This window comes from Vanessa cardui, chromosome Z, assembly GCF_905220365.1.
Source record: "Vanessa cardui chromosome Z, ilVanCard2.1, whole genome shotgun sequence".
NCBI lineage: Eukaryota > Metazoa > Arthropoda > Insecta > Lepidoptera > Nymphalidae > Vanessa > Vanessa cardui.
In genome coordinates, this window is record NC_061154.1 from 2,400,735 (window position 1) to 2,428,286 (window position 27,552).

Consider the following 27,552-nt stretch of genomic DNA (forward strand, 5'->3'; position numbering starts at 1 on the left):
GAAGCTTCGGACCAGTTCGATTTTTTTACTTTATTATAAATATTTTTTGAACATATTTTTTTTTAAAAGTAGCCTAAATTACTGTATATTATATAAACTATTTGCCAGTGACAGTTCCGTCAAGGTCGGTCCAGCCGTTCCAGAGATTAGCCGGAAGAATCAGACAATCAGACAGTCATAAAAATTGTAAAAAATGATATTTTTGTACCGTGTTTACATAACAATATGTTATGTCCCTTGAGGCTCTTGTTATACTGGCTCACTCACTCTTCAAACTGGAATTCAACAATACTAGGTGACGCTGTTTGGCGTTAGAATATATAATGTGTGGGTGGTTCATTCAGACGGGTTTATCCAAAGCCCTACCAACAGGAAAAGTTAAATATTATTACATCAGCAATATGTATTTACTATTTGTAAGAAGTATTTGGCATAAATGTTTATTGAAATAGATTTTTGTGTGAATAAAGCAAAGTAAAGTTAAATAACAGCCTGTAAATATCTCACTGCTGGGCTAAGGGCTCCTCTTCGATCAAAGAGAGGTTTTGGAACATATTCCACCACGCTGCTCCTATGCGGTGGAATACACATGTGGCAGAATTTCTATGAAATTATACCCCTGCAGGTTTCCTCACGATGTTTTCCTTCACCGCTGAGCACGAGATGAATTATAAACACAAATTAAGTACATATATATAGTAGTGCCTGCCTGGGATTGAACCCGAAATCATCGGTTAAGGTGCACGCGTTCTAACCACTGGGTCATCTCAGCTCTCTTTTGTGTGAATAAAATTCAATAAATATTTTCAGGAAGTTATTTTCAAACATCGATAAGAACAGCTTGTCGATGCGTCTCTTCGTGATCGCTATCGTTTGGATTGGTAACTTTTTCATCGCGACGGTCACCGACAATGCACTGCTAATGGTTAGTTCTATTAATATACTAGAGAGCCGCCCCGGCTTCGCACGGGTAAAATTATATGACATCACAGTAGAAACTGCGAAAATAATTAGTGTTTCTTTTCGAATTTGTCCATGTGCTATTTATAAAAACTCCTTCTTGAATCACTCTATCTATTAAAAAAACCGCATCAAAATCCGGTGTGTATTTTTAATGATCTAAGCATACAAATGGATACAGGGAGATAAAGAGAGACTTTGTTTTATACTATGTAATGATATGTTCCATAAATATAAAGTCGCGTTTCTTTATTTTATTATTAGTAATATAAATATTTTCGATACTGATATTGTAATGTATAGTGAATTGAAAATTATTTAACGGTACTTATATATTTGTAGCACTATTACAAAGTACACAATATATCTATAATTTTAAAGAGTTAATATTTATAGTTATAATTTAGTACTGTTTAAAATTGCTCTAGAACTTTCAAGAACTGGGAAAGAAAGCTTAACTCTTATAAAAAAATTATAAACTTATAGTTGTACTTTTATTTGCCCATCGACCTGACCATTTCAATACCTACCTACCATATATATACATTTTGTTCCATGAACCTTTAATTACATCGGCAACATCCGTCACTACAGACCTTTCCCAAGAATTATAATAAACTACTAGTCGCCCACTCTTCGCTAAGCGAATGACCTTTCTTGGAGTTTGCTTCATAACAAATTTCATCAAAATCGGTTCAGCGGTTTGGTCGTGGAAGAGTGACAGACAAACAGAGTTACTTTCACATTTATAACATTAATATAGATTAAAGTATAAATAAGTATAACTATGAATTAAAAACATATTGAACGTTAAATTTTGTGACAGTAAATGTTCAAGGTTTCTGAATATAAATATGAAAATGATTTTCATTTCATATTTATATTGTAAGTGAAGCTTCACAAAGAAATAAGTTATTGCAGCGAGTTTATTATCAATGAAATCAATTATTATTTAATCTATTTATAGGATCGATTCCCTATCAAAAGTTCTTATTGAATTTGTATACGACTGAACTGTATATTCGTTCACTGTCAACAAAGTAAACAAGATGTTTGTGTAATATATTTCTATTTCAGATTTTTAAATTCTCCTTCCTGTGGGGAACGTGTTCTACAGCTTTCATATTAGTTTTTTTATTATTTTCGACGCAGTACACGTCTAAGGCTTTCTATGATTTAATGGATATACAAGATGTATTTCGTGTAAGTATGTTTATTTTTTTTTACTAGCGTTCAGCCCTACGATAGGGTACAATGCTGATACTAAATATACTACAGAATTTGTTTATTTACAACGTCAGATTAGAAACTTCTAAATTTATCAGTGTTTTATTTAACTGTCCATGTATTATATACAAAAACCTTCCTCTTGAATCTTTCTATCTATTAAAATAAAAACGCATCAAAATCCGTTTGCGTAATACTTAAGGTCTAAGCATACATAGGGACAGACAGCGGTAAGGGACTTTGTTTTATATGACAATGTAAAGATAAAGATACCTTCAATAGAAAGCAGTTTGATACCCAGTTTTGCAAATTATCTGTTGCGTTCATTTTAAATATAGTTATCCGATTATAATAGAAATATTTGGAAAAACCTGATTGAATACATAAATGCCACATTAAACTAATGACAGGAAACGACATCACGAATTAAAATACGTCTAGATAGTGGTGTCATCCAAGTGGCCAATTGTTAAATGTAACAATTATTTGTAATGTCTGATAACACACTTTTCTTATTTCCTGTAAGTCTTAATACGTGGCTTAAATTAGACTGCATTGGTAGGAATGGTTTCGTAAGCAAGACCCATTATTTCTCCTGCAAGCGAACTTTCCTCCTCTTTTCTCTTTCTCTTATACACGGTTTTGTTTAAGCTTATTTTTAGTTACGTCTTGATTCACAAGGTATATATACTTGGTGGTAGGGCTTTGTGCAAGCCCGTCTGGGTAGGTACCACCCACTCATCAGTTATTCTACCGCCAAACAACAGTACTCAGTTATGTTGTGTTCCGGTTTGAAGGGTGAGTGAGCCAGTGTAACTACAGGCACAAGGGACATAACATCTTAGTTCCCAAGGTTGGTGGTACATTGACGATTTGAGGAATAGTTAATATTTATTACAGCGTCATTGTCTATGGGTAATGGTGACCACTTACCATTAGGTGGCCCGTGTGCTCATCCGACAACCTATACCATAAATAATAATAAAAAATTTACTTTTTATAATTTAATTATTGTTGTCACATTTAATTAATTTATTTTATTATGCCTGTTATTTCAATTATAGCAAAAGTGACTTCGTTGTAACTGGGTGTAAGGACCCTTATTAAAAGTACCACGGTTTTCGTAGTATACTTACCAGTGTGTATCGGTTAATCTGCTAACTACAGACAGAGATATATTGATAGTAAATATATATTTACCGTATATAGTATAAATAAATATTCTCATCCATAGTAAGTCAAATGATTTAGAAAATTGATTCTAACGAAAAGCGTCGGCGTCGTAAAGGTGCAATATGCAATAGAAATATTTATGTAAATATTATTTTGTATACACTTTAAGAAATTTATTTCGATAAAATTATTTATTTAGAAAGTCTTATACAGTATATGTAGCTTTATAATTTTATATTATTTTCGTAATATGATGGTCGAGTTTCAATAACAAGTTTATTAAGAATGACAAAAATAAGTGCTATTACAAGCTTTTTACAAAATACATGACATTTTTTTTTTAATCAAAAAGTAATGCTCGGTTCGTATTGTCCATTACATTATAATTGTTGTACGTATGAAATGTGTTGTCCAATATCAAATCTACAATGTGCGGTAACATTGACATTAATAATCCCAAAGAAGTGATGCAACATCATAATAACGATAATGGAATGGATACTGTAGTCTGGAGAATTTTAAAGATCAAAGCGCAGGTCCTTTGTCTTTTGTACTTGGAATCTAGTTTTGTATAATAGTCATTTGTATTATTATCACCGCCTTTTTGACACTGTTTGTATGGTGGCTAACTCATAAGGACTATCCTGAAGATTCTCCTCCTTTGTGGTAGTTTACTGTTCCATGTCTCAGAAAGCTTATAAACTATATTGCTGACGATAACTATCTTTGTCTTGAAGAGTTGTTGGATCAAAAAACAGGGATATGAAATCGATGAGTCCAAAGATGATGGAGTCCAACGGTTTTGACAAGATGTAAAGAAAGAAAATCGAGTCTCTGCAATCAGAGCAGTTTCAAGTAGATTTTGTCAAACATCGGCTATATCCTGTTGTGTACCTACGATGCTGTTTTTGCCCAATTACATTGCCCTGTAATGTTCAGGATACTTTAGAGTATGATGGTGCTTGGAACCAAATGTGTCACACACTTCAATTCATAAGAATTGAAGTTGTGAAATGAAAGTGTCAAGGAGGAATTTCAATTGACATCTACAAATCGTATAAGCTAGTGTCTAATTGTTTTAAATTTCATTATTTAAAAAAATAATTTATAGCGTACATATGTCTTTTTATGATTGTATTTGTACAGCAAACATACCCTAAGTTGATCTTAAGTATTGAAATATTGATTTAATTAAACTGAGTTAGCTCCACACTGGAAATATTTAAGATATCAAATTATATTGTGAGCATTGTAGAACACATTTCCAAAATATGCAATCCACAATACAGTATAACTTGATATACTAGCACACAACTTAAATATTTTACTCCTTGATGATTTCCTTACTGGATCTTTGAACACTAAGAGATCAATATTTTTGATTTAAGCTGACATATAATTTAAAGTAGGTACCTTTCTCTCAACTTTGGTCGCCCAAAAACGAACTCACGCAACGTTTCCATATTCAATGGATTATTTCCACGAAGTATTGGAACAAGATATGTTCAAAATGTATTTATATATTGCTCTTGTAAAAATGACAATAAAAAAATCAATGGCTTAAATATCGTCTGTGAAGTTTGTACAAAATATTCGATAACAAATTCAGTGATCATTTGCAGTGTAGTTATAACTTATTTTACTTATTCATTGTTTAAAGTTTTGAGTCTTTGTTTAAACATTAAACTTATATTACCATGTTTTTTGTGTAAATGAGAAAATAGGATTAGCAAACAATCCGCACAGTGCACATATGTATAACTAGGATGTCTTGTGCTTTTGCCTTAGTGGACAATTCCACGAATAAAATATTTCACTAACAAAAAGCTCCCACGAATGCCAATTGATAGTGTGTTAGTGGTTTTCATTTCCATCTGGGTTCTGTAAACGTCTTTGTACGAAGGCGATCTTCCATCTAATGCCTCATTTGTATGTCTCTTTATACAATATAATTTAATATAAGTCAAAATAATATTTATGAATAGGTTATAATATTTAGTGAAAACTTTATAATTTCTTGTACATTTGTATGTCGAAATGGTCTTCGAAATACTAAATGGTAACGACGGTCTTGTTTATAAAGTCCCTTTAATAACTGTAGTGTGGTTTGAAGATCCGTTAATTGAATGAAGTCTCGTTGCTGTGAAGCATTTCGCTTCTAATTAATTAAAAAGGATTTCCTAAACTTCACTATAAACTAGATGTGCTCTTAGAAATAAATCGCGTGGGCGAGATCGAAGCTTCATCGTATTCTACATTTGATCCTTTAATGTGAATTCAATTTGAATATTGCACTGAAAATGAATGTAAATAGAATTGCACTCGCATTTCTGGCTTTACAAGGATGGCATTTTGGTATTAAGACTTACATTTCAAAACTAATATATAAATGATAATATTTAGGTATCAGCGTTTTGTCTTCTGCTTTTGAAGATACGTCTGTATGAAGTTCTCTGAAATTCAGGATGGGTTTGTATTGATATTTACCAGCTTTTGAACTTATCTGAAAGGATGTAATTTGGGATGAATGTATGTATTGAAATCTGCCAGTTATTATATTAGAAAAATGGAAATTAGTGATTATAATTTTGATCATGGTTAAAAGAATATTGTTACAGTGTTTTTCAAATTTTAAATTAAAGATTGGAGTGAAAATTATGTCAGGTAGTTAGGCAACTCATGTTACCAAAAAGTCTATTGCTTAAGAAGATTCTGATAGGATGTCGGTGATGTACATACTTCTTTTTTTTTCTCGCTGGAAAAACGCATTACGCGCTTCTCCCACGTGATGGAGTTTGATGGTACTCCACGGAGCCCTAGACGCCGAGTGCGAACAAGCACACCGGTTTTACCCACTAAAAAGCCAGCGGTACCCTCTCCGTCTTTCGGCAGGACGCCACGGGGTCGCTTACGCATGCTACCATGACGAAGTCGGATACATACTGGGTATAACACCAAAAACAATGATTACGGTTAGAAGTCGTACCTTTTTGACCAGGTCTTCTCGGTACACTATAATGTACTAGTTGTCGTCTGCTGCTTTGCTCAATTTTTTTAATCTGTATGTATCACCTTTGATGGATCAAAGTTGCTATATACTAATGTCATCAAATGGAGTTCAGCGTATTAGTATTATATGCATATATTTTAATTTTCACCTCGTTATATTATCAATAGCTCAAGTAAGCCAAGTAGCTAAAGGCGAATTGACGTCGATGTTTAATTGGAGGATTAAGAAGTTATCTTGAAGACAAAGTCTCTTCTTGGTAGTTTGTGTACTTTATAAATGACGATGCACTTGAGACGATATTCACAAAATATTTGACCAACATTTTGCTTCTCAAAGCTTTCACTAGAGCAAACACCGAGAGTGCACTATCGGGTGGAGATTAAGGTTTGAAAATTTTCCAATACTCTTGCCCTTTACACGTACACGTTGGAAACCATTTTTACGTAATCTAAAGCGTCAATTTTCGCATGCTGTCTCCATATTCATCGATTTTAAAGACGTTAATATAAAGTATTTTTCGTACACCGGTAGTTGGGTTGGTCGAGACTCGTCTTGGAACTTTATCGCACTTATCTCTTATTTAACATTGCTGTATCCAGTTTAATAATGATTAAGATGCTAGTGTAACAGTAATGTGATTCTATGATTGGCGGCTAAAAGAGTTTTATATATTGGAAAGTGCTGATATTCATAAACGAATATCATTTTGCGCATCTGTTTACCTCAAAAAATAGGCATTTAATATTTCCAACAAAATATGCCATCTACCAATTTATTCATTTATAATTTGCTACCTGTGGTCCGCGTCATTGCCCGCGTGGAAGTTGAATATATTTACGTTAGCTTAAGATCCCTTTGTGACCACATATGTTTTTTTTCACTACCTTAAGGGCAGACTAACTAGAAAAGCTTAAATACGTATCTACTCATTTTTAACCAATATCCCAAAAATAAAATTTCATGTTTCTTACCCAAAAAAGTAACGGATTCCCATACAATCATACAACCCTTATTTCACCCCCTTTGGAACAAAATTTCCAAAATTCCTTCCTTAGTGGATGTATACACAATAAAACCATCTTCCTCACTAAATTTAATGACCCTAACTTTAATATTTGACGCTCGGCGATGATGAATCAGTCACTCAGGAGATATTACCTATTTCTCTTCTCTTCTTCTTCTATATTTGGATTTTTAGTCGTAGATCTGTGTAGATTTTTATTACAACAAAAAATAGCTTAAACTGTTCCTCTATAACGCTGTTAAATTCTCATTATATACGTATTAGAGGAGTTGACTGTTGAACCAATATTGATCTTGGGAGCCAATGTTAGTTCGAATACAAGTATGATTAATTGAAAAAGCATTTGTCACCTCGCTCGCTTTAGAGTATATTTATAACTCGACGTGGTACGTCGCAGTTTCCTTATACGTATTTAATACTCGAACCAAGGAAAATAGTTTTAGATATATTTTTAGAAATATCGAAAGTGCTTCTTGATTGATGAGTTATTCACATCAACGGGATAGATAGATTACGCTTGAACTGCTAGTCTAGTTGTATTATAGCAATAGAAGGTTATTTAATGTAATAAGTGTATAGTACGACACAACTTAGATGTAGCATAGATAAATTAAATAAAACCGATTACTACCGATTTATGCAACTTATAGAAATAACTCACTATCGCGCCTTTCGACGCCATGCGTCGCTATAGATTCTCGCGTCAGTGCAATCCGAGAAAGCATCATGTAAATCAACGTGTCAAATTGACGAATATATTAGGTCGTATAATATTACAAGTTATTACATTTTTGTAAAGATCATATTCATATAAGAAATAAATATTGATAATTTGGGATAGCGTACTTAATACGGATGTGATCGGTTTTACAAATTATGTCGAAGCTACATCTAAGTTGTGTCGTACTGTACGGCAATCTGTTTGAGCGTATTTCCATCGTAAAAATAGATGCTAAAATTGCGTACGTTCGGCCGCTTCACTGAGCATCGAGAGTGTGGGTGTCCTCTCGATGTTGTCGTTTGCGGTACGATAGCTCGGTTTACCCTGCCGGGACTGTCATGTTTAGATTTTTAGTATTTACTCGTTCAAACTTTGTCGGTTGGTAGTCATGTGAGCATCTGTAATGATTTATTTTTTAAGTCAAGCCTTATATTAAGAAGGCCTATTGAGTGTAATTGACATTTTATTTTATGCCTATATTTACATAGGGCTTTGAGAATATTTTGTGGGTATTTTGAATCGCAACGGAAAAGTTGATACGCTATTCGTACTAATTTATTATAGTATGGTATTACGTTGAATAAGCGTTCAATACGAGAGCGCTTCTATAAGCTGAGCTTTTAACTAAATTAAACGAGCTAAAATCATAAGCACGAAAATAAAAAAGCCGCTTGAAAACGCGAAAATTAAACATATTTGAAGGAAAGAAAAATAACAAAATTTTGCACGCCAGTACGGTGTGTTAAAAACTTTAAAATATTGTTTAGAACTATGTATGTAATAGTTAATCAATTATTATTTACGGTTACTAGAATTTGTTTCTTTTGTTACTTAGGGTAGGTGCCTCGAAAGGAAAAAATAACCCTTATCACTTCGTTGTACGTCTGTCTGTCTATCTATCTATCAAAACTTCAATTTTTCTTTTAATTTTAATATACGCATTTTTAATATACGTGGTACGGAACCCTCAGTTCGCGATTCCGATTCGCACAGGCCCGGTTTTTTTTCGATAAATGTGCTCATAATATGTAACTATACATGTATTTTTATTATATTAATTTATTTCATTATGTCTTGTTTCAGCACAACGCTTTCAACCTGGTGACGGATCCTTTTGGTGTTGGATTAATAGGCGTCTATGATTTTGGGATGATGTCCCCATACACGATGGTTGACAACGCCGTACTCATATTCGCGGTCGTCTTCATAGTAACTTCATTCGCTCGATCTCTAATAATTCGAGTGCTTTATTTGATGCTAACGAATTGCGTCGATGTGAAAATAACCGAGTCCCCTCACTATCTACTATTTGCAATATTGCCGCTGAGTACGGAATTCATGGACGCTCATAAAATATTTGTGCTTTATATATATTCGTATCTGACTGCTGCATTAGTTGCTTGTTTGGTAAGTTGCATGATAAATACTGTTCGAATTTTAAATTGTAAATTCTGTTCGTTTATTACTATTCGATGTAAGTCGCCATCTTGGGAAACTTTTTTTTTTTGTGAAACGTGTATTGTGTAATGAAACGATTATGATCCTTTTATTACGTATTTTTTTATATTTTGGAACTTTTTCAAATTTAAAATATTTTTTGATATAGATAACGATATTTTTGAATAATTTTTTTTGATGCTATCCTGATACAAGTCATTAAAAATAATGGACTAAAATATCATTAAATTTTATGTGGCAAAAAAATACATACTTTTTGCTCAAGTAAATTTAAAAAAGTATTTCGAGCTAGTATGATAGACTCACCCTAAAGCTGCTCAGAAAATTAATTGCTACTTTAGCTGTTGAAAAAAAAATCTTCGCAGGAATTTATTACGTTTCGAAATTATATAAGTTTTGGTAACAATTGGTAACTTTGACGGCGAAGGAATACATCGTGTAACTAGATGTTACGGAATAAGTTCTATAACATCCGCCAACAGCAGAGAAGCGTGCGGGATATAATTCCAAATAGTTTTCCAACGAGAGAAGATTTACGATTTTTACTTACTTTTTTAGAACTCCGTCATTAAATTAAATTCAATATAATAAAATTCAACTTCAAAATAATAATGTCAGTTATCGGTCAATATCGACTTTCGTCATATACACCATACAATGTTTTTTTAAACGAATTCACGAAGGAAATGTTAAACTATATTATAGGTTCTATGTTAAAATTAACACACACAGTATATTTTTTAAATTTCGACGAGGTTTCATTTGAATTTAAATGACAGTTGTGCTTCCATCCAAATATTTTCCATCCTCTTTTTTTATTTTTTCTCGCTGGAACTTTTCGCTTATCGCTGGAACTCGCTTTTTTCCACGTGATGGAAAGTGGGGGGGGAGGGACTCTCCGGAGCCCTGGACGCCGAGTGCGCCCAAGCACACCGGGTTTACCCACTAAAAAACCAGCGGTACCCCCTCCGTCTTTCGGCGGACGCCACGGGATCGCTTGCGCATGCTACTGTGACGAAATACTTTCCATCCTGGTGGACTATACGATCATGGATTAATTCTACAAAACTTATATTTTTAATCATTTATTATTTTTAATTGGTTCTGAAATTTATAGATATATATATTTTTAATTATAAAATATGTTATCGGATTGTAAAGTATTATTTTAATAGTTTGGGAAGGGATGAAAATTTTGTTACCTGATTAAATTATATTAATTATTACGTAGACTTAGATTGAATCTAATCATTTTAAAAATTAAGGCTTAAGTTGTTTTAATATAATAAAATTGAGACTTATAATACCCAGTGTATCTCCGCAAAATATAGTCATAAATTTAAAACAAATTCTCAATATTAATTAAGTTCAATTCAGCCGTTTTGGGTTTTAATTTGACTGATACTGAAAAGGTTGACTATTTTTTCATTTTTATTACTTTTTGGTTCTTACTATGTTCACTTATATGTTATGCTATAACGTATTTAAATATATATGTACATATATGATTTCCTTTATTTACAGGCAATGTTCACAACAGTTATTGCGAGGCTCTTGCACAGCGAGTACCGTGCGGTGAAGAATATTTACATAGTCGGCTTGTTATGTTTTTTGGGTTTCAATCTATCAATCGCTGTGACCCTCGTAAGTAAAGATATTGTATACATTTATAAGATATAACTTAGATGTAGCATCGGCAAAATTCGTAAAACCGATCACATCCGAATTAAGTACGCTATCCCAAATTATTAATATTCATTTCTTAGGTGAGTATGATCTTTACGTAAACGTAATAGCTTGTAATATCATAAGACCTAATATATTCGTCAATTTGACACGTTGATTTACATGCACTCGCTTTCTCGGGTTGAACTGATGCGAGAATTTATAGCGACGAATAGCGCCGATTGGCGCGATAGAGTGCTATTATTTATAATCGGCTTTATTGAATTTGCCGGATGCTACATCTAAGTGGTGTCGTACTATAATTATTTATAATTGAAAAATTATGTTTTAAATAAACAAATACAGCGAGTTGATTTAAATACTAAGCTTAAAGTAATATTGATTTTGAGCGACGGAAATGTCGGCGAAGCTGAAATGAAGCAACAAGAGCTTCATTGGGTGCAGTTAATTAAACCCACTACTTTATTTAGAAATAACTTTCGATGAATAACGTCGAAACTACGTCACCGTGACGTAAATATTGCGAGTTGTTTTTTTAGAATTCTTACGCAATCATTCTGGAACTCTATTATTAGTAATGTAACAAATTTCATAAATATAAATGGTTGATAATTGTATTTTGGGTTGGTAATTAAGTTGATGTTATATATAGTACACATCATTGATGGTCCATAATATTCTACTAAATAAGAAATGCCGTTTAATCGCTCCAGATCTTTTGGCAATTTGTTAAATACATGTATACTTTTGCATTTTTTTAGATATCAGCAAGTTATTGTGATATCAATTGATACTGCTGTTAATTTCGCTGAGAGATTTTAGAAATATCTAATGATATTATAAACTAATTATTAGTTAACATTTCACGCGTTCTAAGTTCAAAATCAGTATATACAATTATTAATTTATTAATGTATTATATTTTGAATGAAAAATTAAAAGTAAAGTATAGCTTGCTGACATTCATTTGAAACGAGTGTCTAATGTCGATACAAGTCTAGCAATCATTTATAATTTACAACCGATGGACTTGACTGACACTTGCATGAGCGTGCATCACGCTTTACAAAATATATACTGTTCATTGAAAAGCGCTTTAAGTCGCATTTCAAGCGATGTATTTACAATTCAGTGGCCGAATGTCCAGTGGTTAGAACGCGTGCATCTTAACCGATGATTGCGTGATCAAACCCTGTCAAGCACCATTGAATATCCATGGCTTAATTTGTGTTTATTATTCATCTCGTGCTTGGCGGTGAAGGAAAAAATCATGAGGTAATCTGCACTTGTCTATTCCCGCATGAGAACAGCATGGTGGAATATGTTCCAAACCTTCTCCTCAAAGGGAGAGGAGGAGCTGTGGGAAATTTACATGCTGTTGTTGTTGTTATTAACAATAGTTCTGCTATTTTAATACTATCGATAGATGGACTAGTATATAGACTATTGCGCCGTAAGAATAACCTTTTCTTACAACTTCGATGCGTCATCGAACTTTGTGACTAAGATGCAACGTCCCTTGTGGCTCTAGTTACACTGGTTCGCTCACAGTTCTAACGAAACATATTACTGCTTTGTTACTGTTTACTTTATTGATACCTATAAATATGGGAAAAAAGCCCTGCTACTACGTGATATATTCGTATAAAACTACATATATAAAATACTTTATTCAATTTTCAATGTAAATGTTACATTTAATTTAATTCTGTGAAATGAACAAGTGCTTCTAAAAGCATACTAGAAGATATATAAGTTTTTAAAATTTATTCGATTTTTAAATGTATTCACAACTTACATTATCCGGGTTATATCTGTTGGTTTTGAAGCAAGAATGTTGTGTGTGTGTGTGTGTACGGTACTGATGAAATTGTTCGCATTTTATCCACATCGAATACATTTTCAAAACAATAATATCGATTACAGCATCCAAAGTTCGTCCGACATGTAATGGCATTCAGCGTAATAAATACCTAATAACATTTTATTCGAATTCGATTTAGTGTTTCATTTTATTATAATGTTATGAGTATTTAAACGTATCAAATCGCTTGTAATTAAAGTGTGAGCTGACCGAATTATACAGAGAGATAGTTATAAAATAACCTTATCGTCCCAGCGCAACAGGGCTGGATTAACAGTGTCGGGGCCTCTAAGCAGTACATGTCTTTATCCTTATCTAACTTAAATATGTTTATTCTGCCACGAATGAAGATCATTCTCTTTAAAATAGGAGATATATCATCAGATAGGCTTCTCCAAATGCACGCCACTTTGGTCTTTCTTCGGCTATTTACATCCAGCTCGTGCTTGTCTTGCGTAAATCGTCACTCCACCGTGCCTGAAGACGTCCGTTACATTTGCCGAGACGCGGTCTCCACTCTAGAACACGATAACAACATACAATATATGTATGTCTGCAGTAATTTAATTACAATTATTATAAATGAATTTCTTAATTTTGACTTCTACGCAGTTGTTATATATTATTCGATAAAATATTTTATAGATGATAAAAAAACGTGGAGTTAATACCTGATGACTTCCAAGCAGGATATAGTAATTTAAATAATTGTATTAACTAACATGACTTAATAATGTTGGAAAAGAGTAACTACTGAGTTTCTTGCCGGTTCTTCTCGGTAGAATGTACTTTCCGAACCGGTGGTAGCTTCACTTAATTGTAAAATGACGATTCAAAAGTGCTTGTAAAAGCCTACTTGAATAAAGTTGATTTTGATTTTGATTTTTGTTGCCTATACTGCGTAATGGATAATTCGAAAGTACAACGAGTCAATTAAAATCGGAGCCGGAAATCCTTCAGCTACTAAAACTACATCTCGAATAATAAATTGAAAAAGTTTCGTAGTTTTAAATAAGTATAAAGTCGAGGTAGCCCACCTGCCACTGAAGGTCGTAAATGATCTTCCTTGAGGGAATAAATAGTTTTCGTTCGGAAAATGCTAGTCTCAAGTAGTGAGAAAATTTTATACGCGTAATTCAAGGATTTTTCTTTTCTGCCATCTGACTCAATTAGTCAATTTTATTGGAACGTTATTCAAGCCTTGTACTAAGAGTGTCTTATATACATATGTATAGTTCAAAAAATACAAATCTAAGTTAAAAAACGATTGCGTAAAATTTCAACAAGATGTCTATAATTGGTGTGGTGGTAGACTTGGAGCATAGCCATAGCGGGGTAGATACATCCAAATTATTGTACATACTACCGTCAAAAAGTAATACTTAGCATTGTTGTTTGCTACTTTGAAGGGCGAATGAGCCATGATGAGTTACATACTAATGGCATGGGGAACGCGATATCTCAGTTTCCTAAGTCGGCAGACTATTCGAAGAATTATTAATATTTATTATACATTGGCTATGTGATATGGTTAGATTTTCATTCGACCATAATTACTTCAAACCATCAATGCAGAGATCAATGACCAAAACAAGTTAGACATTGCATTCATTGTTATAAGTGTCATACATCTTAAATATACTTTAAAAGGTAGCTAAATTATAGGAACACATAATTATTAGGACGTTATATAAACACGACATAACATTAAAAAATGAACTCGCCGAGAATCCAACAGCGCCGATAGCAAATTACTTGGAATACTTTACCTTCGAACAACTCAAGTTGGTGATAAACAATTCAGCGTTCTCTCGAAAAATTCATCGGCCGGGAACGTAAGCTAAGATCGAATCCCACATGAAGAGCAACGCTACCTTGAATATAAAACGTAGGCTACTAACATATTCATCGGGACACATGTTTACATATGTCATAGCTTTCGTATGTGTTTTGTTTTCTTTGGGATTTTTTTACCCTAAGGTCGTTTTGTTGCGAATATAATCTTCTTTAAAGATAAATTATAGAATATGTATTAGTACTATTTATTAGAACGACAAAGACAAATTATATTTTATTAATACTTTTGCTAAGCTTCTGGTGGTAGGGCTTTGTGCAAGCTAGTCTGGGTAGGTATAACCGACGCGTCAGACATTCTACCGCTAAACAACAGTAGTAGTATTGTTGTATTCCGGTTTGAAGGGTGAATGAGAACTACAGGCATAAGGGAAAAAGGTACCATCTTAGTTCCCAAGGTTGGTGGCGCATTGTCGTTGAAAGAAATGGTTAATGTTTCTCACAGCGCCATTATATTATCAGAGCCTATAGACATAGGCGCTGATAATCACTTACCATCGGGTGGCCCATATGTTCGTCCACCAACCAATAGCATAAAATAATAAAATAAGAATATCTCATGTAGCGTCGTGATAAGTCGTTATCTCATTGATATCCGTGCAATATCAAAATTAAAACATTCTTTAATTCAAGTCAGCTTATAAAAACACTTTTGAATCGTGTTGAAATAAATTTAAATTGACTACCGTTTCGCAACGGAGATGGAAGTGCACCGGAATTTTTCAATCTAATCGTTTATCGGGAAAATAAGTATTAATCAATTTATTAGTAGCGACCTTGACTTCGCCCTCGTGCAATGCTGATAATTAATTTAATACTGAATGACTTTATATAGAACTAGTCGTGCCCGCGACCTCGTACGCGTTTGAATTTAACAAAAATAAAAAAAATATTATTGTAGCCTATGTTACTCCTTATTATATCAGTTATCTGTCAGTGAAAGTCCCGTCAAATTCGGTCCAACAGTTCCAGAGATTAACTGGAACAAATAAACAGACAGACAGACAAAAATAGTAAAGAACGCTATTTTGGTATTTGTATCATGTATACATATACATATGAATTGAGAAAAAAAGGCTATTTTAATATTACAAACAAACACTACTAATTTTATTACATGTTTTTTTTTTATTGTCATTAGACAATACAAACCGCTAAGTTCCAGCATTTTAAATGTTTTTTTTTTATGGTATAGGTTGACGGACGAGCAGATTGGCTGATGGTAAGTGGGCACCATCACCCATAGACAATGACGCTGTAAGAAATATTAACTATTCCTTACATCGTCAATGTGCCACCAACCTTGGGAACTAAGGTGTTATGTCCCTTGTGCCTGTAGTTACACTGGCTTACTCACCCTTCAAACCGGAACACAACAATACTAAGTACTGTTATTTGGCGGTAGAATAACTGATGAGTGGGTGGTACCTACCCAGACGGGCTTGCACAAAGCCCTACCACCAGTAAATCTGTAATATTTTCGAAAATATTCATTTAAATTACGCGCTGTAAAGGCATTTTGGTCTGTATTAAATGCATTGTACAATGTATTTAAGGTACTTAGTCGGATGAGGATTAATGATTTATTGATTAAAATCACTTCGTTATTCAGTCATTATCATTACACACTATAAAACAAAGTCACTTACCGCTGTCTGTCCTTACGTATGCTTCTTTAAAATTACGCAACGGATTTTTAGCGATTTTTTAATAGGTAGATTGATTCAAGAGGAATTTATGTATAATACATGCACAATATTGACTTAGATTAGTTGATACTAAATACACTGAAGAATGTCTTACAATATTGTGGTCAATGCATGAAATGCTGATGCATTGTAATCGGGCGAAGCCGGGCGGGTCTCTAGTTTCTCATAAAAGTATGGAATAAAAAATGGTTAATCTGGATTATCCCTAAGAGATAGGCATGCCGGTCGAAAAAAAATTATGGACATTTTTGAGGTGTACAATACTGTTATACATTATTTTGTTCTATTTCATTGAGTTCGGCCAGAATATGCAATGTAAGCGAAAAAAATATGTGTTTGTAAGCGAGATAACATTAGAAACCTCTAAAACTACAAGAGATATCTCCTAAAAATATACTCCTTGCGTTCTTTTAAAAATCTCAGCCTACGCAAGGACAGACAGATAGCGGGAACCGACTTTGTTTTATACTGTACAGTGAAGTAAGTCTTCACTTCAAAAGGAATTAATAACTCTATAATCGGTTAAAATATTGGAATTGGATTTTATATTTTAAACGAAAATGAGCTTAAATATAATAACTGTACAGTAATCTGCTTTTATATAAATATGCGATAATTCCATCGTTTTTCGAATACAACATTTTTCGACACGGCTTTTGCCTCAAAAGCCGCCCTTTGCGAGACGGTAGCGGTATGTCAAATCTTTTAAAAAGTAACAGCCTGTAAATTTCCTACTGCAGGGATAAAGGCCTCCACTTCCATTAAGGAGAGGGTTTAGAACATATTCCACCATGCTGTTCCAATGCGGGTTGGTGGAATGCACAATTTCGATGAAATTAGACACATGCAGGTTTCCTCACGATGTTTTCCTTCACCGCCGAGCTCGAGATGAATTATAACACAAATTAAGCACATATATATAGTAGTGCTTTCCTGGGTTTGAAACCACAATCATCGGTTAAGATGCACGCGTTCTAACCACTGGGCTATCTCAGCTCTTAAAATCTTTTACCGTTATACAAAAGCATATGTCCCCAGGAATCCAGAGACAACGTATCCTTGGCGCGTTTCTTTGTACGAAATCGAAACTCGATGTAGAATTTGTTCGTGACGTGTCAAAAAGTGATATCATTATGAAGTGATATGACGACATAGTATAAAACATATACTTGGTGGTAGGGCTTTGTTCAAGCCCGCCTGGGTAGGTACCACCCAGTCATCAGATATTCTACCGCTAAACAACAGTACATAGTATTGTTGTATTCCGGTTTGAAGGGTGAGTGAGCCAGTGTAACTAAGGAATGAATAGTAAGGAATAGTTAATATTTCTTACAGCGTCATTGCCTATGGGTGATGGTGACAACTTACCATCAGATGGCCCATGTGTAAGTCCACCAACCTATTCCATAAAAAAAGTCGCTTTCTCTGTCCTTATATTCCAATGTATGCTTAAATCTTTAAAACTACTCAACGGATTTTGATGCGTTTTTTTAGATAGATAGAATGATTCGAGAGAAAAGTTTTTTTTATATAATACATTTATAATATAGAAAAGAAACACTTATAGTTTTAGAAGTTTGTAATGTGATGTCGTAAATAAACAAATTCTGTAGTATATTAGTTTTAGTTATGATTGTTAGTATATCAGTACTGCACCCGTGCGAAGCCGGGGCGGTTCGCTAGTTACATAAACAGATAGACATATATAATTTATTGTATATATGTTTCATAAATAATTCACAAGTAAATGTAGTTAATTAAAACATATAAATCTTTAATTTAATATTGATAAACAAACACTCGGAATGTATATGCATTTCAATTCGTCGATTGTAAATATAAATTTTACGTTTGTAATTATTGGAATACTGTAAATATATTTACGCAATAATCAGTCAAGGCTAGCAATATTATTCAATTTTACTACGAAATACAGCTCGCTAAGTTCAATGTTACGCTCAGCGATGAATCGTGCAAACGTTGTTTAAATAACGCTGCGAATATTCGGAGTACACTTTATTGTATCGATATAACGTTACGTTATATTTATTCGGATTTTGATATTTGTTCAATGTAAACAAGTGCTTCGTTTTATTTATGATGATAATTAAAATGGCGTATCGCCTCAGTAGTTCAGTAGTCTGTTTTTTGGTAGTCGTAGTTTCTTTTTTAATCTCGGCAAGCACTATTAAGTTTTTATGTGCTTTATCGTTCTTTTTGTACTTCTCTTTTTGATGCTTTTGCTGTTGTATTTATAGAATAACTATATGCATGTGACTTCATGCGCTTTTGAATAAAAAAAAAATTGGTTTTGGTTGGTTATTTTCATAAGTGCATATAATCGTGGAAGTAAAATACGTAGTAACACCCTATCAATGTGTATTTTTTAAGAAATGTGTATCTCTTTTTTATGTCGCTTGAAAAACGTTTTACGCGCATCCCCTACGTGATGGAAAGTATGGACTACCTGAAGCCCTGGAAGCCGAGCGCCCAAGCATGCCGGGTTTACCACTAAAAAACCAGCGGTACCCTCTCCGTCTATCGGCGGTCGCTACGGGATCGCTTACGCATGCATTACGGGTCTCCAACACCTAAGGGGGATTCCCAGGGTACAGAGTCCCCTCTGGTCCCTGGGGCGCCTATTGAGGTGGGGGTAGAAGAGTGCGCGTAGCACTTTTTTCTACTCCCCGGTTGTCTTCTGCGGAGCGAGTTCGCGGCGGCATTCTTCTTCCTCTTCCGCTCCGCGGTTAGCGCATCTCTGACCAGCATATCTCGCTACCGAGCATGGCGTTAATAACACTCGGCAGCGAGAGGTCTCCGCCAATAGTCGCTGCAAGGATGGGCCTCTAGGCCACGCAGCACACTCGTACAGGGTGTGGTACTCCGTGTCCACTGGCGCACCACACTCGTGGCAGGAGGGTACTTACCGAAGTATCCGTGCTCGGTAAATACCTGCAAGTAATGTGTATTTACTTAACCTTAGATCACGATAAAATTAGGAACATTATTTTTATAAAAAAAATAAATAAATAAAATAAAATCTACTTAAACATAGAAAATGCTTCAACTCTTAAGCTTGTTTATTAACTCTACATAATACAAACGTACGATTAACCGAATACACTAAAGCATTATGTAAATATGTTTTAGAAGTTTGGTTGAATAGTGTGCAACGCGAATACAACTATTATTTAAGCCCGTTTAACTTTAGTTCACAAAATATTTTATTAATTATAAATTTACATCATTTAAACACAAAGCATGAAATTTTGAATATAATAATACCGCAAAATGTAATCTGTGGCCTTGAAACGAACCTTGTACGAAGCGTACGGATGATATTTTAATAGTTTCTCATTATAATTTTGGAACTCAATTAATTATATGCGCTGGCTTAAAACGGGCCGCATATCAAAGGCGAGACGCATTAACGGTTCACAGGTTACTTGGTTATGCACATTGAACTCGAACAAAGGTTCGAGTGGTGTTGGTTTGCGCGACTCGACTTAAATTGTATTTACCTTTCCTACTATCAGCGTATTGGGGTTGCAGAATTTAAGCCAATTTCGTCAGGTACGGCTCGTTTTCATTGTCTGTTAGTTGATTTTATTACGTAATGCTCCGTGATTTCGGCAAACGTTTTACAGTATTTGTATTTGAGTTTTCAAGGTCTGATTTTAATGATTTATTATTTTATGTACTGACGTGATCGTTGGTTATTTTAACGCAGTTCATAACAGTGTACAGTCTTCGTCAAGATTATTCAATGGTATAGATTAGGAAAATTTGGATTATGTTTTTAATTTTTCTAATAACACTGATTTAAGTAACGAACTTATTCAGTAAATTTTTGCTAAGGAGATTAATTTATATTGATTGTATAGTCCAAGGTTGAAAACAGATAAGATTTTTAGATTATAATTTCGTCTTGATGCTATCCTTTGAAGTTTGTTAACTTAAAACTTTTTACATGCATGGCTATGAAGAAAATACATTCATACATCGAATGCTGTCATATATTTAATCAATTTTAATCAATGGGATGAATTATTCTACAAATTTTGATCGCAAGTATATCGGCCCATCAGAGCAAAAACATTGATTTTTGCACTATGGTTCCCTTTATAACCACGCATAAAATCTAATTATGAACACAAATTGTATTTATTTGTAATTATAAACCAAAGATATCCTGTAACCCTGAACATTAATGTATTAATTGGATAACCAACACACCGGATACGGTTTATAGGTTGACTGAGTCAATTTAGCTACAGGCAAGTATAATGTCATCCTTGGTCCCAAGGTTGGTAATGCGTTGGCAATGTAAGGAGTGCCAATATATTTATACATCAAAGGTTAGAACAACCTTTAAATTAAGTTTTGGTTAGTATATCACACAATTAGTAATGCTGGCGATATTTAATACTCTTGTGTAATGAGTCGTGAAAATTAGGAATATGTTTCGATTTGTTAAACTTATAACATACTTAGAGTTTTGACGGAAAAATGGAAAATGGGATGTTTTTCTAAGAATTGTGTAAATAATACTTTTGAAAGGAAAACGGCGAAATACGGAGGCGTAAGACGCGTTCAGTTTTATCCAAAGCTGGCTGAAGTTTTCAATTAAAATAAACATGCAACACTGTGAACATGAGTGAGCCGAGATGGGATAGATTGCAGGTTCAAACCCAGGCAAGAACCGCTGAATTTTAATGTGCTTAATCTGTGTTTACAATTTATTTTTAGCTCGGCAGTGAAACACAAGAAAAACATCGCTTAGAAATATTTATGTGTCTAATTTCAACACCATTCTACCACATATGTATCTAACAACATGCATTGGAGCAGCGTAGTGGAATATGCTACAAACCTTCTCCTTAAAAGTAGAGGAGTCGCTAGCCTTAGTGAAAAATTTACAAGCTGTTTCTGTACTGTACTGTACTAAACATTGTTTGTTAATCTTTTAATCGTCCATCGCTTTTCGTGCACGCATTTATTTAGAGCAAGTCTTTCTTTTTAATCAGATAGTCCATAATCCTATTCATGTCGTAAATCCTTCAATGGCGATTTCTATTAAGTCAATAGTTTTAACGTGATTTTTTTGTTGTGCAGTAAGTTCATACGGTGCCCGGTTCCTGATCATTATTAACTTTTCAATTTAACGTAAATGAATCGGTATCGTCTTTTCAGTAACTTTGAAGGCGTCTGCTAATTCCGACCTGGTTTGAGATTAATCTCCCTATTCATCGTTATCGACTCTCTCCGGTCTTTTATGCGGTTGGTCACGGGGCTCATTGTTGAGATCAGAATTTCCAGAATGAGAACCGAGGTCACATAAATTGCAATTTCGTCGAAAAATATAATCGAGGGTAAATTATTGAAGTTAAGTTTTTATGATAAATATCAAGAACTCCTATGTTATACGCTTTCCGCTAGCGTGTTTAGATGGGTCTTTGTTTTTCCTTAGGATTTCAATGCTACATTAATCAATGATGTATCATTTGTTCGTACCAAATTTCATCAAAATTCTTTTACTTCTTCGCTATTTAAGCATGTCATATTTGTAATGTACATACTCTGCAATTATTGGAATTCTGCGTAGAATGAAAGAAATTTCTTCAAACTCTAAATTTCCAGTCTAAAATACTGCGTTTTAGGGTGCAAAAAATAGCCCATGTCCTTTTATTGTTGGTCAAGTTTGCCTCTTACCAAATTTCATTAAAATTCGGTTCAGCAGTTTGGTCGTGAAAGTGCGATAGCCAGACAGACAGACAGTGAACCCGTAATTAAATACATAAGAACCAAATAATGACATAAAATATTTGTTTTATATCAATACCGATTTCGTTTTTACATTTTTTTCATTAAAGAATTCATTGAATGAGTGAATGAAGTGAATGAATCAGCTATCGCGGATTATCCGAAGTAAGCATCGCGTTCCTCGGTTTTGGTCAGCTTACCGAAAATCACACTGTTCTGTTCTGAAATTTTATTAACAATCGTTTCTACAATATTATGTCAACAGTTTTAAAGTAAAATGAAATAATGTTTTCGCGATGCAATACAATGTTTGATGTCGGGAGTTTTATCTCGTTAATTGCTAAACTTTACCGTTCCCAGTCAAGAGTACTTTTTCTTTTTATAAGGCTCATTTTTATTTCAATACCTGCGTCCGCACTTTTATCTGTAAGGATATTAATAACTCATTCTCTAACTAGCAATCAACTGCAATAAGATATGTCGCTTAGATTGCGATTAGATCTATTTTAACACATACCGTACATTAATACATGGAGGGACGAATTTGTATTCCTTTCTAACGAAAACTCCAGCACGGAAATATGGCATAGTTGTTTACGTGGAAGAAAAGTATAGAAACCTAAAATATACATATACATTATTTTTTTTATTATACGTTACACAAACATTAAACATTAAAAAAACCTATTCAATGGTAATCTTACGACACTCACTGTAACACTATCCTTTCAAATTAAATAGTTTACTAGCTAACTAGCATTCGCCTGCGGCTTCGTTCCTGTTTTTTGGGTTTATCGGTAGGTCTAAGGCATAACAAAACTATTAGCCTGTACCTTGAAGTTCAGGCTTGCTTCGTACCAAATTTTATCAAATTCGATTCTGTGGTGTGGTCATGACAGAGAGACAAACATACAGAGTTATTAGTATTGATAATTAATAATCACAATTATTGCAGTCTTTTTATTTTAAAATAATCAAGTATATATTTGTACACGCAATTGGAAGTCATTACATCCCAAACAATTCACTTTAGATGAACAAACGTGAAATTGTCCGCGTATAAAACAATTTTATGATAAATGAATTCGTATATTTCAAGCAGGCTAAATACCACAAGCCATCCATCCAAGCGTGTCTGAAGTATGAGCCACACACTCGCCGCGCTCCTATTTTCAGCTTATGTTCAATTGCGCTCGGGTCACATAATGTTACAAAAATATTATACAGATGGTAGAAAACGTTTGAGGAATTCAATGATTTGTTCCAAACGTCAGATTATTAATTTCTAGTAGTCGCACGCGGCTTCGCTCGCGTTTACGAGCTTGGTTATCATGTGTCAGGCAAAACAAGTGGCCTATGTCCTTTCCTGGGGGTTCAAGTTTGCTTCACATCAAAATTCATCAAATTCCGTTCAGCGGTTCGATCGTGAAAGAGCGACACACAGACAGAGCTACTTTCACATTTATAATACAGATAAGTAATAACTTTTTTTTTATTTTTGGATGAATACCTAAACCGGAACACAATAATACTAAGTATAACTTTTTTGTGGTTAAATTAATGAACCGCTTATAGTGTATGTAAATACATATTCTTATTTAGGCTTTGTATAAGAAACCAAAGTAAAGGACCAATTTCCATTTTATAATTCAAATAAAATATACTTCAATATACTACATACAAACTAACAAATAATAATGCATTAAATTTTAAGCAGTATGTTATATGTAGTTTCTTATCTCGCGAGATAGATTATAATCTGACGGTATTTATAATTTTACGGCGACACATATATACGACAAAAACGCGTGATGTAGTCATACATGATAGGATAATGAAATTTACTTGGTTTTCTTACTATTTAATACCCTATCTCGTCTCTTGCATACACGTGACACATATCATTATAACCTTACACTGATAAATGCATTACTTTTAAGTAGAATTTGTAACCAGATGCAAAAGCGATAGCGTGATAGTTCTGAAGCCAGATACTATAAAAACTTGTATTAGATTATTACGAGGCGCAGTACTTTAATGTTGTTTGCTACCCACCAGTCAGATTATAAGGCTGCATCGGCATCTCAGAAAATTATTACTTACAAAATAAAAATAAAAACATGAAATACTCTAGGGCGAAAAATGTCTAAAGAAAAAGGAAAATGTTTATGAAATTTCACAACCTACACGTTTAAAGGTTTGTAAAAACATATTCTTTATTATATAAACATCCGCCTCAAGGTCGTAGGAATTATGGCTCAAGAAAAGTTTATCTTTAAGATGTAGGAGTTAATTCCTGCAAAATGAACTTGATTATTCTTATGTTATATTTTACTTAGAGCGAAAGTGGGCGGATTACACGTAATGCTCGAAGAGTACCGAGAAAACATACATGTTTCCGGATAGAGACTAGTAGTAAGTATTCTGTGATATTCTCAGATCCATAAAAAGTCTTCGTGGAAAAATCACGTCGGAGCGTTCTTCGTCAAGCGAATAGACATAATTCTTCCCAAAAAATTCCTGTCACTTCCGGGACTATGTCTGTGAAATATTGCCGCTGATCAATTTTCTCATTGCTCCGTGATTGGATAAATATTTCGCAATTAATATCAATGTGGATAGGACTATTTTAGAATTTTTATACCCTCTATAATATTTGGTTTTATAATTTGGTATTTTGAAATTTATATTACGCAAATATATTCTATTATTTTTGCAATATGTTTATTTTTTGTTTACCACGATACTATTGTTTTGTAGATTATAATGATAATTTTTTTTGACAAGTAATTGTTATAGATTTAGTTATTATGTTCTATTCTATTCTTGTAATAAACTCATCTATTGCCATAAAAATGGACTAAAAAGTATATTAACACATATTGAAGTTTTATAAGTGAATATTACGGGTACTTTTATTTCAAGATATTCGTAAAAATGAATTACCAAATTAATTGGATGTGTGGTTTTACCCGAACTTTATCCTGAGATATTCTTCAATAATTTTAAATATGCGTTGATGTGGAATAATTTAATTAATCCACCAGTTAATTGACTTAATTATTTTATGTCACAATTTCGCCTTGTAACTAGAAGACGCTTTCATAATTTTCGTCGATGCAAAACTATGCCAGCGTTAATTGACTCCTCTGGCGAATATATTTTTTCGTTTGCCTGATGCACTAATTGGTCGAAGAGATAAATTTATGGTAATGTTATTTATAATTAAACGAATGCATCTTTTTATTTATCGTTTCGAATTAATGACCTATTCAAGCAAGCGAGCTTATGAATGAAAACATATGCTTTCATTATAATATTGAATAGAGCAAAATAAAATACAGAAGCAAATAAACATTGTATTAATAAGATATCAATGGAAAATACTGCTCATGTTATACAAAAGAAAATAAAAAAAAAAGAGTGAAAACAGATTTATTGAGGCCTGTAGAGCTATTATTTGAGAAGAAACTCGAAATTCTTCACCGAATATGATCGTGAAATGTAAGAGTGTCATGAAATTGTGATAATAATATTTGCAAAATAGATTAAAAACCTTATCACCTCGCTTTTACAATTTTTGACTTTGAAAGTTGGGTTTCAAAATGTTGTGAGAACTTATTTTGTGCTTGGCAAGAATGGAAAAACATGATGTATGTGTTTGACGAAATTTCAGGATGTCTGTATCTACCATCTAACTATGTATAAAGCATGGAGTTATGAGCTCTAAATATTTTTCGTTCACTAAAGAAATCTTTTGCTTAGCTATAGGAAATTTTCAAACCGTTAATTAACGACAAATACACAACACATATAATTAAGTATTAAAATATTTGATGATTAGATTACAGACATGATTTATTTAGTTCATTTTTTCGTTGCAGTTGACGACACAGAAAATCATGGGCATTATGTACGGGCTGAACACATGCAGTCTTTACTTGGGTGGTATGAAGGTGGCTATTGTGATGTGGCTGTACGGAGTTCAAAGATACTCGACCGATATACACTTCTGGCTTGGTTTTAAGCCTACGCAATTTTGGAAGTGTATTTGGGTGATGTTGCCAATTGTTATATGGGTGAGTCTTACGAGTCTATAATTTTTGGTCTATAAGTCCAAGACAGGAAAAATCTAGAACCAAGTTCTGGGAGTGTGAATTTTTTTGGTAAACGAGTGGAATTCGTAGTTGATGAATGTCGAACTGTTTTTAAAAGTCGAAGTAGATAGAATCACAAATATTTTATTTAAATATTACTTTTATTTTATAGTGCAGATTATATTTCTTAACATATTCCTATTTTTTTCTGGATACATAATCCGGAACATAATATAGGAGTTTAATTGAAAATTTAAATATAAACTTCTAATTTCTGAAATACTGGTCAAGTTAAATTACACTCGCCCACTCACCGTCCAAAGTTAGATGCTCCAATAGAAATAACTGATATTAGGCAGTTGAATATGACGTGTGTGTAAAACTATCCAGGCAGGGTACACTTTAAAACCAACCAGACACTATAATCCTTTAGTTATTGTTATATTCATACAATTATTTGTGTACTAAATTAACATAATTTCATGATGCTATTCAACTTTGTTCTCATATTTTACAAACAATGGTTAATTTTATTTGTAAAATTCAAAAAGATAAAACTACACTGCGAACTACGAACTTTCATTACCGCAATTTCTTTGACTGGCTTTCTTTTAATTACTTAAAACAAATAACGTAAGGAAATATACACATGAAACAATTTCGTATTATGTTTATTTATTTTTTTAATATTTTTAATTTTATTGTGAATATATCTTATAATGACCAAGTAAGATAGTAAATATTTTTCTCTCTTTGTGAAGTATTTTTATACGCGCTACCGACTAGTACTAGGGCATCATAGACGCTGAGGAGTTTGATACAGGAAATTAAAGTAGGAAACTGTTTTGTATACAGTTTGAATGGAGCCTTCATACGAGTACTGAAAACTCAGGTTGCGTTAGCTTGCATAATAAGCTACTTTTATATTTTATTTCACAACTGAATGTCGTTGAAGTACTTTTTTTTAATTAAGTGATGTGTTTATTACTTCTTATTACTAAATGAA

The 27,552-nt window shown here is 33.4% G+C and overlaps 1 protein-coding gene across 1 annotated transcript in view; it reads left to right on the forward strand.

The window, feature by feature from the left end:
* Nucleotides 1-820: 820 nt before the first annotated feature.
* Nucleotides 821-27,552, forward strand: part of LOC124543301 — a 33,629-nt gene continuing 6,897 nt past the window's right edge. The window contains exons 1-5 of the mRNA XM_047121482.1: nt 821-925; nt 2,038-2,163; nt 9,199-9,522; nt 11,098-11,217; nt 26,334-26,528. Coding sequence (XP_046977438.1) covers nt 848-925; nt 2,038-2,163; nt 9,199-9,522; nt 11,098-11,217; nt 26,334-26,528 — 843 coding nt within the window. The 5' untranslated portion in view covers nt 821-847. The remainder of the gene's footprint in view (nt 926-2,037; nt 2,164-9,198; nt 9,523-11,097; nt 11,218-26,333; nt 26,529-27,552) is intronic.